Source organism: Nannospalax galili, unplaced genomic scaffold (assembly GCF_000622305.1).
Source record: "Nannospalax galili isolate Female #2095 unplaced genomic scaffold, S.galili_v1.0 scaffold960, whole genome shotgun sequence".
Lineage (NCBI taxonomy): Eukaryota > Metazoa > Chordata > Mammalia > Rodentia > Spalacidae > Nannospalax > Nannospalax galili.
In genome coordinates, this window is record NW_008348313.1 from 2,854,312 (window position 1) to 2,869,402 (window position 15,091).

A 15,091-nucleotide genomic window follows, 5' to 3' on the forward strand; every position below is an offset into this window, starting at 1 on the left:
CATTGTCATCATCACCACCATCACTGTCATCACCAGCATCATCACCATCATCATCACCATCACCATCATAATCACCATCACCATCATTGTCACCATCACCACCATCACTGTCATCACCAGCATCATCATCATAACAATGATCATTGTCATCACCACCATCACCATCTCTTTCACCACTTCCACCACCCCAGTGTCATTATCATCGCTGTCATCGTTACCAGCGTCACCTTTATCATCATCATCACTGCTGCATATTAGCTCTAGAATGTTCCCCACAGGCCTACATGTTGAAGGTTTGGTGCCCAGCCTGTGGCACTACTGAGAACTGTGGACCATTTAGAAGATGGGGCCCAGTGGAAGGAAGCTAGGTTGCTGGGGGGGGTGGTTACCACAGAAGGGGATATTGGAAGCCTGGCCCCTTCCTCTCTCTTTGCTTCTTGGCCACTGTGAGATGAGCAACTTGCTTGGCACTCTGCCAAGATGTTATCGCCTTGGCACAAGTCCAAAAGGAATGGGGGCAATGGACCACAGACTGGAACCATTGTCTCCACCATACTACCACTGTTACCACAGCATCACCTTCATCCCCATCATTATCATCATAACAAGCCTCACCATCACTGTCGTGTACTGTGCATGTGTGTACATAGATGTGCAGGTGAGCGCACTTGTGCATGCACATGAGGAGGCCAGAGGTCGACCTAGAGTATCTTCTCTATCTCTCTCCACCTCATTTTTCTGAGACGGGGTCTCTTACCGAACCTGCAGCCCACCATTTTGACTGGAATGCTTGGCCAGCAAGCCCTGATACATACCAGTTTCCCCAGCACTGGGGTTATTGCACACAATGCCACATATGGCTTTTATGTGGGTGCTGGGATAGCAACTCAGGTTTTCATGCTTATACAGCAAACACTTTACCCACTGGGCCATCTCCCCAGCCCCATCACTCACTGAATCTCACCCCCTGTGTGACCCTATGTAGTGCCTGGAGACATCTTTGGCTGTCTACACTAGGGTGGTGGTGGGCTTTGTTACTGGCATCTACTGGGCAGAAACAGTGGCACTCAACACCCTACCATGCCAAGACTGCTGCCTTGATCCCCCAGCCCCAGCTTCTGATCCTGGGGACCTACCTGTGCGCTCCCGGTTGAATGCTGATGCCCCTCCCCATCTGGCCTTGCCCCTGGCTCTTGAGGCCCAGCCTCTAGACCATTCTCCCCCCATTAAGCAATAGTCATCTGTGGGAGTAAATTATGATTAGGGTGTAGACCAGGATTCCATGGGGGTAGATGCCACCCAGGTCTGTCACAATGATGAGAAATATTGTCAAGAAGCCTGAGATGTAGAACTCATTGCGGACGACAGGTGGTGGTCCTGGATGGAGAGACAACAGGGCATCAGGACACCGTGGCTCTTCACCCATCACTCACCTGTCCACTCACCCACATCCTGGTTCTTCAAATATTCACCAGCACCTCTATGTGCCATGCACAATCCAGGTACCAGGGATACATCCATGAACATAGCCAACCTCTTGAAGCCAGCGAGATGATTCAGCAGGTGAAGCCCTTGCCTGAGCAAGCCTGTGCTCCATCCCTACAACTCATGTTAAAGTAGAAGGAGAGAACCAACTCCACAAAATTGTCCTTTGACCTTTACTGGTGCATGCTACTAAGTATGCACCCCCCAAACACATCATACACACACACAATAATAATAATAATAATAATAATAATAATAATAGTAATAATAATAATAATAAAACAGGCTGGAGAGATGGCTCAAAGGATGAGAGAGCTGACTGCTCTTCCCAGCACCCACATGGTCCAGTTCCAGGGGATCCAATGCCTTCTTCTGACCTCTGAAGACACTGCATGACACAGGTGCACTTACACTTGTAGGCCATACACTCATACATATAAAATAAAAATAATAAATAAAATATTTTTAAATAATAATAACAACCAATCCCTTGCCCTTCTGGGCAGACACCTAGGTGGGAAGCTATGATGCCTCCTATGGATTATCCCCGTGACTGGACTTAGAACCATTGAGGACACACATCTCTGGGCACACCTCTGAGGGCGTTTCCAGAGAGGGTTAGCTGAAGAGGGAAAACCTTTCCTGAATGCTGGTGGCATGTCCATGGGCTGCAGTCCCAGCTGAATAAAAATGAGAAAGCGAGCTGAGCACCAGCGGTCACGGCTTCTCATGCTTCCATTCCAGGATGTCATGTGACCACTGCCTGCCCTCCCTGTCCCATAGGCCATGAACCAAAATGAGTCTGTCAAGCACTTTCTCACAGTGACGAGGTGGTGACTAAGAGACAGGGAGTGGACAGCCAAGCATGCCTGGTGCGCCTGCTCCTGAGGACAAAGCATCTGAGGGCTGAGGTGCTGGTTACTCGGAGCATCAGCCTTCCGCACGGATACTCACTGAGCCCCAGCTGTATCTATCCTGGGCACTGTCAGGGGACAAGCGGTGAGAAGATGGCTCGCCAGCCTCTGCTCTCCTGAAGCTTCCAGTCCAAGGGAGTAGAAAACACGAATCCGAGGGTCTCAGAAACATGCGTGGCGGGCGCGTGGCGGGGCTCAGTGCACAGTGGAGTGGCAGGTGGACCTGCTCAGAGCTTTCCCGGGACAAGGCTGGCAGGTTCTCTGCACTGCTCTGAAGCCTTTTTTTTTTTTTTTTTTTTTTTTTTTTTTTGTCTTTTTGAGGCAGGGTCTCCCTGCAGCCTCAGCTGGCCTGGAATTCACTATGTAGACCAGGATGGACTTGAACTCACAGAGCTCTACCCTGCCTGCCTCTGACTCCTGAGTGCTGTGATTAAAGGTATGCGACCACCACCCTCCGTAGTGTCTATCGCCCACCTCCTACGCTCTCCCCTGGGAGGCAGTGTGTGGCACCTTCAAGGGCACAGGCAACTTTTGGGCCAGAACTCCTTCTGTGGGAGTCTCTCTGCTGTGCATTAGCACTGGAGCCTTGAAAAAGAACCCAACTCCCACCAGCTGTAAGGTGGGCACGCCTTTAATCCCAGCACCGGGGAGGCAGAGGCAGGAGATTTCTGTGAGTTCCAGGCCAGCCTGTTCCACATAAGGAGCTCTAGGCCAGCTGGGGCTACAGGGAGACCCTGTCTCAAAAAGAAAAAACTAAAAATGATGGTGGGGCAGCTGTAGAGATGGCTCCTCAGTTAAAGAGCACTGGCTGCTCTTGCAGAGGACCAGGGTTCAAGTCCCAGCACCTATGCTATCTAACAACCTTCCAGAACTTCACTTCCAGGAGAGTCACACTCTCTTCTGGCCTCTGTGGGCACTGTACAACACAGGTGCATGCAAAACATTCATACACAGAAAATAAAAATTAAAAACTCCCTGGGGCTGGATCCCCTCACGTGTAAGACAGAGGTGATAGTACTTAGTCACCTGCTCCACTCGGAGGCAGGGATGCTCACACAGGCCAGAACAGCACAGGGAAACTGCTCAGTAAATGCTGGCCAGGCTCGACCCCTGTGGGATCTGCCCTGACTCTGGGATGGAGACTCTGAGTGGACAGCTTCGGACCTTCCCTCAGAACACAGGGAGGGAATCCCCCAGAAGCCATGGCAAGGGAGAAGCCCCTGTGCCATGGGTGCTGCCTACACAAAAGCTCATAGGAGAGAGAGTTAGGTTGGTGGGGGCAGGCTGCACTCATGAGATGGCTGCACAGTCACCTCCCTGTAGAATGTCAGCTGGGTCACTGGGTTCTCCACGATGCACCGGTAAATGCCCATCCCTTCCAAGGACAGACTAGGTAGGGTCAGGTTGGCCTCCGAGGCGCTCAGCAGGGAGCTGCTGTGAATCCAGCTGTACTTGGGTTCAGGGCTGCAGTGGGAGGTACACTTCAACTCCAAGGCTGGAACCAGCTGCAGCCATAAGCAGGCCCTCAAAGACATCGGGCTGGGGCCACAGCACCACACAGTCATGTCCATGTGCACAGACAGGGCAGGAGACACCAGAGCTATGTCTCCAATGTTCCTGCCCCCAGGTCTCATTTTGTTCCCTCAAACCATGTGACACCCTCCAGCCACAACGTGCCCTCACTGTGCCCGAGCCTGCCCATGACCCACCTCAGGGAACAACAGCAACAACAGTATCTTCCACTATGAGACCCTGGATCTACCATGGGCCAGCCCCTGCCAGGCCTTCACTTCATAGTAAAACAGTCACAGCTAAAAACAAAACACTGCTCCCGCCTACTGTGTGCGGGGACTCAGCTAAGCTCTGTGTGTGTTCATGTTAAGTGGATAATTCCCCAAACTCGTGTGATTCGGTTCTGGGAATGATCCACCTTATAGATGAAAACCCTCAGAGGGGAGGATGGGGGTTCAAGTCCCCTGCTTGCATAGGGATTGGCTGCAGTCTCTGGGGTCTGAGTCTGGGTTCTAGCCTCTAACCCACAGACAGCTGCATGGAGGTCAGAGGTGATCTTCCTGTCCTCAGTATGGTGCCAGGGCCTCTTAGGAACTACAAGGACCACAGGCGGTAATGATTTGAGACATGTGAGTTTGATTTGCAGCTGAAAGTTGTCCCAGTGTTTGATAAACACAGAAGATGGTTCTGGCTGTTGAAAAAATTCTGAATGAACGTATTTATGAGTCCTGGTATTTGTTGCTGTATTTGGGATCCCAGGGCCTCAGGCATGCTAGACAGGGACTCTACCACGGAACCACATCCCAGCCCCTCACTTGGGGATTCTAGGCAGGGGCTCTACCTCTGAGCCACACCCCAGCCCCTCACTGGGGGAGTCTAGGCAGGGGCTCTACCTCTGAGCCACACCCCAGCCCCTCACTGGGGGAGTCTAGGCAGGGGCTCTACCTCTGAGCCACACCCCAGCCCCTCACTGGGGGATTCTACTCTCTTCCACTGATCTGTATTCCATCCCAAGATCAAGCTTTTAAATCCATCTTTCTGCTAAAAGCAGTATAGTCAGTGTAATTGGTATGAAAATAAAATGTGAAAGTGGTTTAAATTCAGAACAGAACAAAATCAGTAAACAGACCTGAGGGCTTCAGAACTTCATAGCTGAACATCAATTTAAGAAATCAGTTGTAGGTGCTGGAGAGATGTCTCAGTGGTTAAGAGCACTGGCTGCTCTTGCAGAGGACCTGGGTTTGATTCCCAGCCCCCACATGGCAGCTCACAACCATCAGTAACTCTAGTTTTAGGGAACCCAACACCCTCTTCTGGCCTCTGCAGGTATTGCACGACAAGGGTGCACTTAAACACATGCAGGCAACACACTCATACACATGAACTAAAAATAACAAACAAAATAGTTCAAAAAAGAAATAACTTGTAGGCTGCCTCTTCTGTGGTGTGTTCTTGTGGGGGGGGGGAGTGTTTGTGCACACGGGTATGTGTGCCAATGTTTGCATGTGCATGTTGGGACCAGAGGTCAACATCAGCTGCCTTCCTCAACTGGTCTCCACCTTATTTTGTGAGACAAGGTCTCCCAGTGAGTGTGGAGATTGTTGGTTTGGTTGAGCTGGCTGGCAGCAAGCCCCAGGGAGCCCCCGTCTCTACCTCTCCCTGTGCTGGGATCACAGGTAGGTCCCACCACACCCAGGTTTTACGCCAGTTCTGGGGACCCAAACTCATGTCCTCATTCTTGCATGGCAAATGCTCTACTGACGTGCCATCTCCCAGCCCCAGATGCCTTCTTTACACAAAAGCCAGGCCTCAATAAACTCACTCTGCCCATTTCTAATGTCCGACTTGGGATTCAGTCAGTTATGAATCCACAAGGCTAAAATCCAGAGCTGAGATTCAAAGGCAGACCAAGCTGACCACAAGCTGGCTCAGCCCAGCTCCTCTCACCCTGGCTTCCCTCCCACGACCCTCCACTCACAGGCCATGGTCAGGGAGAGCTCCTCACTTCTCTGGAGAATCTCCGGGATGTCTTCTATGGCACACTGAAGTTTGCAGTCATGACGGCTGACCCTGTGGATAAGCAGAGTCTTCCCATCTGGAGAAATTGTCATCTGGTTACTGCCGGAAGTTGGTATGGGGTTCACATGCCACTGAAGTTGGAGGGGTTGGTGAGACATTCAGAGGCCACAGAGTCCATGCCTTCCACCAGGGTGCTGGCGTTGGCTGACACTCAGGTTGCTTCTCAACTCTGGGTGAAGCAGAAGGAGGGGATTAGGAGTGGGGTCTGCTTCCTTAGCTTTGGTGCATGTTGAAAGTGTGGCATGTCAGAAGGAAGCCAGAGCCATAAGAAAGACCCCAGAGCTGAGAGGGGCTGAGGGGGAGGCGTGGGCACCAGGCTGCACAGCCCTGAGCTCTGCCTGAGTCTGTCTCTCAATAATGGTGAGTTCTCGGTCATCAACAGGTGGCCTACTGGTTGTTGGTTTTCTCTGTGCGTGTGTGTGTGTGTGTGTGTGTGTGTGTGTGTGTGTGTGTGTGTGTGTGTGTGTCTGTGTGTGTGTGCGACGGACCAGCCCAGACCGGAGCGCGGTGCCTACAGAGGCCAGAGGCAATGGATCCTCTGGAGCTAGAGTTACAGGTGGTTGTGAGGTGCCCAACATGGGTACAAGAGCAGTAAGCACTCTTAACCACTGAGCCATCTCTCCAGTCCTGTTTTTGGTTTCTGAAAGTGGATAGTGCAGTATAGCTCAGGCTGGCTTCAAACTCAAGATCCTCTTGCCTCAGCCACCCAGGCACTAGGATAATAGGTATGTGCCACTACACATGACCTCATGCATCTGTTTTCATGTTGTGCCTAGCATTTAAATAAATATTTGATGATGTAGCTTTGGCTAATGAATTGCCTCTCTACCTCAAAACCCTCTGCCTTAAACTTTGCCTTCACATCTCTGTATCTGTGAATCACTGCTTGTTTTATTTTAAATTTTATATGTAGTATTTTAGTTCTTCAAAGAATTCATTACTTCCTTTGAGCTAAAGTCTTGACGTAAAAATAACTATTCCATCTTACTTTCCACGAAATAAACACACTCTTTAATTGTCTCTCTATGCTCTCCTTTTGTTCTTTACTAAGCAGGCACCAAGGTGGCCTAGATCTGGCAAGTCTATCCATGAATTGTAATGAATACCATGAAACTTTCCTTCCTTGAATAATCACTCATCTATTATCTCCTACATAAACTCTTGATTCTTACTGTACTTATCTAGGAGTTTCCAAGGTTGCCTATTCTTAGCTGCTTTGATTACTGTATGTTTAGGTCTCAGGTCCCAGGTCTCAGGCCTCAAGTCTCAGGTCTCAAGCCTCAGGTCCCTACATCTCCCCTTATTATTTTGAGTGAGGCTTCTCAGGGATAGCCCCGGGAATGGGAGTCACGATCAGGTTGCCTGTCCTCAGATGCTGAAGTTGCCATTCCTTGGGTAACCATGATTGTCATCATGGCCCCTGTCTTAGGTTCATCAGACTGGGAGGGTCTTACCCATCATTGGGATTAGTCATGCATGTGATTATCAGGGGTCTATCCCATAAAGAGGGCAAAACAGCCTCACATTTTTAGGCCAACTCAAGCATCCAGGCCTAGACTTGTCTAGGGGAGGGGGGCCCGAGGGAGATTGACTGGACCAAGACTTTCTCTGTCTTGGCTTCTTGATGACTGAACAGAGACACCTGAGGAAGTATAGTATCAGATGACTAAGTTCCCAGGAAATCATCCATATCTAATTTCTCTTTAGGTGAGCCTAACGATCCGAGTAGGAACAAAACAATCTCTCTATGAAGAAAGAATAAGAATAATATTGCATCGATAAAGACAGGAACTAAAGTAGAACAGCCAAAGACACGGCATGCTCTTTTAACACAGCCATCTCCAGGAGGCATTCTTCCTTTGAAGTTTTCTCAGCCTCGACCTACGAAGAGTTCCTCACGCAGGCTCCACTAGAGGTGGCGTGATGTGTGTGTGTGTGTGTGTGTCTGTGTGTCTGTGTGTGTGTCTGTGTGTGTGTGTGTTTACAGGTGTGTGTATGTCTGTGTGCATGTTTATGTATGAGTTGAGGTACATACATGCTGCTGAATACATGACAACATGTACATGTCATGAGTATGACAACCTCGAGTTTCAGTCTAGACCTTCCACCTGTTTGGAACAGGGTGTGCTGGATGCCTCAGGTGTCAACTTGACATACCTGGGTGGAGGGAGCCTCAATTGGGGAATTGCTTCCATTGGATTGGCCTGTGGCCATGTGGGGGGATTGGGATTTTCTTGATTGTGAATGATATGGGAGGGCCCAGCCCACTGTGGGCAGTCCCACCCCTGGGCAGATGGGCCTGTGTTACATAAGAAAGCAGGCTGAGAAGGGCCCAGGGGAGCAAGCCAGGGAGCAATGATCCTGAGTTCCTGCCTTTGCTTCCCTTGACTGTGCTGTAAGCCAAATAAACTCCCCTTTCCAAGCTGGTTTTGGTCTGTGTTTTAAAATATTTTATTATTTTTATTTTATTTGTATGCATGTATTGCCTGTGTGAAGGTAGGTGCACCTGTGTCATGTGGAGGTCAGAAGAGGGTGTCAGATTCCCCTGGAACTAGAGTTATAGATGCTTGCTAGCTGCCATGTGGGTGCTGGGAATCGAACCCAGGTCCTCTGTAAGAGCAGCCAGTGCTCTTAACTGCTGAGCAATCTTTGCAGCCCCCTTGGTCAGTGTTTTTATCACAGCAGCAGCAGTAGCTAGAACACAAGTTCTTTTGTTGTTCACCTCTGTGTCCACCAGGTTCACTGGCCCACGAGTTCCCAAGGCCTCTCCAACTGTACCTCCCATCTCACTGCAGGAGCTGGGATTGTGCACACTCGCGACCATGTCCAGCTTTATGTGGGCTCTGGGGATGTGAACTCATACGTCCTTACTTTTACACATCAAGTGCTTTACCCACTGAGCCATCTCCACAGTGGTTGTTTTTAGACCCCCTGATTCAAGATCTGAGGAGCTGGAAGAGATGGCGTTGGACTATCCATAACATTGAAGCCACTGTCTGAATTCCATTTCCTTTATCGAATGCTCTCCAAACTTACAGAAAACCAGTGGTGGATATTTCCCCTTCCTTACAAATGGAGAAACTGAGGCACACAGTTCATCCTAGCCCTGGAGAACATTCTTTCCTGAAAGAAGACAGCTGACCCAAGGCCAAGTGATATAGACCAGAAGCTAACAGCGGGCTTCCTGTCCCATGGTGCCACCAGGAGCAGCTGTAGCAGACAGAATTCCAAGACAGCCCATGTTGCAATGTACCTATTTCTCCAGGCCTGGTGTGACCATCACCACCATGGGGTAAAGACTGCTGTGGTAAATGACACAATGCTGGGCGTTATAGCCATGAAAACAAAATAAAATACAGTGATAGCTAGGTCTGCGGTCATAACGGCCACCAGGAAATGACTTCAGCCACAAGCCAGAAAGAGGCTGGAAAGAGATCTTCCCTGGGTAAGTTTTCGAGTAGGAACATTACCCTGAGGGACCCTGCCTAGGATCCCCCAGTGAGGGCTGGGGTGTGGCTCAGTAGTGGAGCCCCTGCATAGCCTACACAAGACCCTAGGTTCAAGCTCCAGTATTACAAACATAAATAAAAATAAATAATTAGATGTTTGACTGCTAAGCTTGGGGCTACTACACAGCAGTAGAAAATGCATATCCTCTCCAACATGGAACTGAGCCTTGGTGAGTGGTCAACCTCAGCAGGAGAGGGTGCAGAGCCACCTCTATGGCCCCCAGCACCACCTGCAGGTTACTGAGACACCTGGGCAACATGCTTCCGAGTGCCATTCCCCAAGCCCTCAGATCCAGCTTTCCTTTCCAGTGGGGCGGTGGGTCACCTGTCAGCTCACCTAGGACCTCTGGCCAGCCAGTCTTTTTGACTCCCGTTTTCTGTGTCCAATGAGCCGTGTAGTTGCTGGTGTCATTTAGAGCCGACCTCCTGATCACCAGGTTACCTGTGCAGGTCACCTTCTCCCTGCTACTGTACAAGGGACCTGGGTGCCAGGTATTGGGAGGTTTATGGCTGAAAATCATGTTCCCTGCATTGTCATCTGGACCCTGGTACAAGCTGTATTCCAACACATCTTCTGGAACATTCTCCAGGGCCAGGAGGCTCCAGTATCTTTCAGGCCCTGTGAGGGAGTCTGGGCTGATGAAGATATGGCTAGAAATGTGGTAGAGTCCAAAGAGTCCAAAGGCCATCAGAGTGGCTAGGGGTGGAGAGAGAGAGAGAGAGAGAGAGAGAGAGAGAGAGAGAGAGAGAAGAGAGAGAAGAGAGAAGAGAGAGGGAGGAGAGAGAGAATGATTTCTACAAATGATGGTGTATAACTGTTACGGTGTGAATCTGAAATGCTTCACACACACACATACACAGACACAGACACACAGACCACACACACACACACACACACACACAGAGGCTCAGATTCTGGATGCCGAGTCCACTGCTGGTAGTACTATTTTGGGAGGTGAGGGGGTGAGGTTTCTGGGACTGCCTCCCATCTTACCTTGTCACCAAAGTTAATCCTGTATTTTGAGATAATTTAATATTGCCTATTCAAACTGTCTTCCTACTGTATGTTCATCTTATGTAAATTGAGCTAGTCTTCAGGAGAACAATGCAAGCAAACCTACTAGGTGTTGGTGTCCTGTGTAATCAACCATTACTTGCTAAGCTAAACCTATGGCTTTCACCTTACCTGTGCTCCCTGTTTCTCCCTCATGATCCTCCCTTGCCCCTGACACAGACTGATAGACCGGTGTGTGTGTGTGTGTGTGTGTGTGTGTGTGTGTGTGTGCACGTGCGCATGCAAACACCTGTGTGCAGTGTGCCTATGAAAAGATGGGGAAGTAGGCTTCCTTTATATGCATACTAATCCTATGGAGAAGACATCCTAACTTTATCAATTCATTTACTTAATAATCTGATAAGGCCCTGTTTCCAAATATAGAAAAAAAAACATATACATTATACCCTTATATACAAACATAAATTTTGCCAGCTAACGTACCTTATATCCTCAGGCAACTAACCTTAGGTAAAAAATGAAGCATAGGCAGTGTGTGCGTGCGTGTGTGTGTGTGTGTGTGTGTGTGTGTGTGTGTGTGTGTGTTGGAAATATCTTCACTTTTAGGAACAACCTTGGATGCACATTGAAAGGAACAAATTATCCATAGTATATGTTACAAACAACATGTGACTCTAGATTGATAACATCAGCCATATGCTGTGCTTGGTCAGTAGGGTCAGAAAAGGAAAATTCTTCCCTGATAAGAAGTCTGATTAAAGATTCTTTGAGACAAATTTCCTCGTTTCTTTCCTATATGATGCTGAATGTGGTGTAAATAAATGCAGAGAAACAGTTCTGAGAACAGATCCGGCTCACTCGTGGTCTAAACGACTTAGTCTTTCTTGAGTCAGGCACCAGCCACAGGGAGACTGTGAAACCCTTAAGGTGTGGAATGTATGTGCAGGAAGCAGGTCGCCAAGGGTGAGCCTTCGAAGGTTAGACCCAGCCCCTGGTTTCCGCCTAGCTGTGCCTCCTTGTCTGTCTTGGTGTGAAGAGCCACCACTGCCACAGACTCACAAACTGAGCCATTCCCTCAAGCCCTCCCCACCACCATGATGGACCGAAACCCTCTGATGGTGAAGCCAGAATAAACCTCCACTCCCTGGGTCCTGTCAGATACTGTAGCCATAGTGACTCAAAAGTAACTACAATGGTAAGTTAGAGTTTCCAATCAGTTAGGGCTGGAGCGATGACTCAGAAGTTAAGAGCATTGACTGCTCTCATTGGGGACTCGGGTTCAGTTCCCAGCACCCACAGAGAGGCTCAGAGCCATTTGTAACTCCAGTTCCAGGGGATCTTCTGGCCTCTGCAGGCACTGCATGCACATAGTGCACATACATACACCCCAGCACACACATACACATACACAAAAATAAATAAATCCTTTAAGACCCTCCCTTTCCACTTCCTCAGCCCCTGCCTGATCCATCTGCCCACTTCCCTCATCCAATCCATCTTCACACCATAGTCTTAACAAAGGCCAAGCTGTGATCCTACTCCCCTCTCCCCGATGAGCCTCTGCACCTCCCTAGTGTTTGAATAATTAAGAGCCAACCTATTCACATGGTTGAGACGCCCTCAACAAGGGCTGATCTTTTTTAAATACTTTATTATTTTTATTTTATGTGTATGAGCATATTGCCTGCATGTATGTAAGGGCACCCATGTCATGCAGTGCCCATGGAGGTCAGAAGAGGGCATCAGATCCCCTGGAACTGGAGTTAGATGGGTGTTAACCGCCATGTGGGTGGTAGGAATCAAACCTGGATCCTCTGCAAGAGCAGCCAGTGCTCTAACCACTGAGCCATCTCTCCAGCCCCAAGAGCTGGTCTCCATGACCTCTAGCCTCCCTTTGGTCCTCTCCTCTCCTCCACACACACCATCCTTCATGAATGTATTTTTAGGGAGACAGGCGTGTGTGTTCTGTGCCCCAGCCATACACCACCCCATCCTAGCTCTGGGGTCACATACGCTGTCCCCTGTTGCTGACACATGGATCCCAGCTCCACCCTCCCCATTTGTAACTTCCCTGTGGACTCTCGTCTCCCTCTGGGCCAAGTGACCCTCTCTGGTTTCCTAGCACCCAGCCCACTGCACCCCTGTCCTAACCACTAAGACTATCAGAATTGGGGGCTAGATCTGTGAGCTCCAGGCAGGCAGGACTGGGCAGTGCATCAGCCCTGAGTCCCCAGCACCCTGAGAGGGCGTGGGGAGCACCGATGATCTGAGCATGAGTGCCACCAAGCCTCCCCAGAGACTGTCTGAGCCAGCCTGAGTGCGCGTGTGAATTGCAGGAGTGGGTGTGAAAGGGACAGGAGCTGTCACCGCTCAGCAGGGCTGGCGTCCCCTGCTCTGTGGTGCCTGAGGCCCCACTCCACACCACACCTCAGAGTGAACGCTGCATGTTCAAGGGCAGTACCTGTGTCCACCAGCAAATCAGGGCAGCCATGAATGTTGGAACACAAAGGCTCTGGGGAAGTCAGGTGTTAGAAAGGGACCCAGCCTGCGTAGAAGGGCATCTGGGTAGGGGAACCCCAGCGACTAAGGGGTGACCACAGGGAAGTGAAGGTCCAAGTTCATCAGACCACAGGGCAGAGAAGTGAATGTTTGTGTGCCTGTGTCTGAACGTGTGTCTGTGTGTGTGCCTGTGTGTGTCTGTGTCTACTTGGGTTTCTCTGCACTCTCGGGTGCACATGTGTGTGTGTGTGTGTGTGTGTGTGTGTGTATGTATGTATGTATGTCTATGCGTCTGTATATGTCTATGTGTGCACCTGTATACCTGTTTCTATTTGTGTTTCTCTGTATCTGTGTATCTGTGTGTGTACCTGTGTACCTGTATCTGTGTTTCTGTGTATGTATGTATGTATGTATGTATGTATGTATGTATGTATGTGTCTGTGTGTGTACCTGTGTACCTGTGTCTGTGTTTCTGTGTGTGTGTGTGCATCTGTGTGTGCACCTGTGTACCTGTGTCTATCTGTGTTTCTGTGTGTGTGTGTGTGTCTAGGGCACAGGCATACCCAGGTGTGTGAGCTCAGGAGCATCCTGGTGAGGGTCCTGTCCCTTCTGTTTCCTCCTTTCCTCTTCCTGCTTCCACCCCGGGGCTCCTGGGCTGTGACCCATATAATATTGTTTTTGACCCCTGCCCGGCTGAGCTGCTGGCTGCCATCCCTCAGCCTCAGAAGACCGGTACCTCTTCCCTTAACCCACAAAGGTGAGCTACCTCCAGGGGCTGCAGCTGGGCCTGGACTGGTCCATGAGCTTCCTGGTCCTCCAGAGCTGGGCAGGCTCCACTGCACTGCGCAACGCTGGTCTCCCCTCCAGTGTGGCACCTCCCAGGAGGGACTCTGCACGGTGGGGAGGTGGGCCCTCGGAAGTTAGTCCTTATCTTTATGGTTTTATGTCATTTGTTATTTATCTTACATTCATGTCTAGTGACATTATATTTTTCCTGGTTGTGAAAACACTAGATCCCTGTCAGGAAAACCAGAAACTTTGAGAAGCATCACAAAGACCTTTAATGTGTCTACTGTTGTTCTTGCCCTACGCCCACCCCTCCCACCACCGCCAACACTTGGGACTGAACCCAGGACCTTACATGCCAGGCAAATGTTATAGCACCAAACTCCACCTCCAGGCCCAAATTGCATTTTTGTGTATACATGTGTTCTGGGGATCAAATCCAGCACTTTGCACATGTTAAGATAAGACCTTTGTTTTTTAAAAATATATTTTAGTTATTATCCTTATTTTAGGTATACGAGTGTATTGTCTGCATGTATGTAAGTGTACCCTTGTCATGCAATGCCCACATACATCAGAGGAGGGCATCAGATCCCCTGGAACAGAGTTATGGATGGTGGTTAGCCACCATGTGGTGCTGGGAACTGAACCTGGGTCCTCTGCAAGAGCAGCCAGCACTCCCAACCCCTGAGCCATCTCCCCAGCCCAAGACCTTTGTTTTTAAAACTTATCTATTTATTTATTTTGTGTGTAGGTGTTTGGGCACGAAGGTCAGCAGACAACTTGCAGGAGTTGGCCCTCTCCTCCCACCATGTGGGATTGAACTCAAGTCATCAGGCTTGGCAGCAGACACCTTTACACACTGAGCCAAACCCAAGATGGACAGCCATCCTGGGGTTGACCTCTGGCTGCTACATGCACACACATGTACACTCTATCATCCATCTATCTATCTGTCATCTGTCTATCATCTATAATGATATTATGATAATCAAAATATAGATATTAATACATGTGGGATATAGAGATAGATATGTGGCTATAGATAGATATAATTACTGACAATAACTGTGACCTATAGCTATCAACAGTTTTTAGTGAAATTGAAATTTTTTTAAATTTTCAATTTATTTTTATTATTCATATATGAGTGTTTTGCCTGCAGGTACATAAATGCACCCAAATCATGCAATGCCTGTAGAGACCAGAAGTGGGCATTAGATTCCCCCTAGAGAACTGGAGTTCCAGTCAGATGTTAGCCAGCATGTGGGTGCTAGGAACTAAATCTAGGT

At 49.3% G+C, this 15,091-nt stretch overlaps 1 protein-coding gene across 1 annotated transcript; it reads right to left on the reverse strand.

Moving 5' to 3' along the window:
- Positions 1–1,237: 1,237 nt before the first annotated feature.
- On the reverse strand, positions 1,238–13,814 carry Ceacam18 (carcinoembryonic antigen related cell adhesion molecule 18). The gene is given in 8 exon segments (XM_008845241.1): positions 1,238–1,377; positions 1,434–1,480; positions 3,690–3,892; positions 3,894–3,970; positions 5,890–6,066; positions 6,069–6,134; positions 9,837–10,196; positions 13,763–13,814. Coding segments are annotated over 8 exon segments (1,122 nt in total).
- Positions 13,815–15,091: the final 1,277 nt, after the last annotated feature.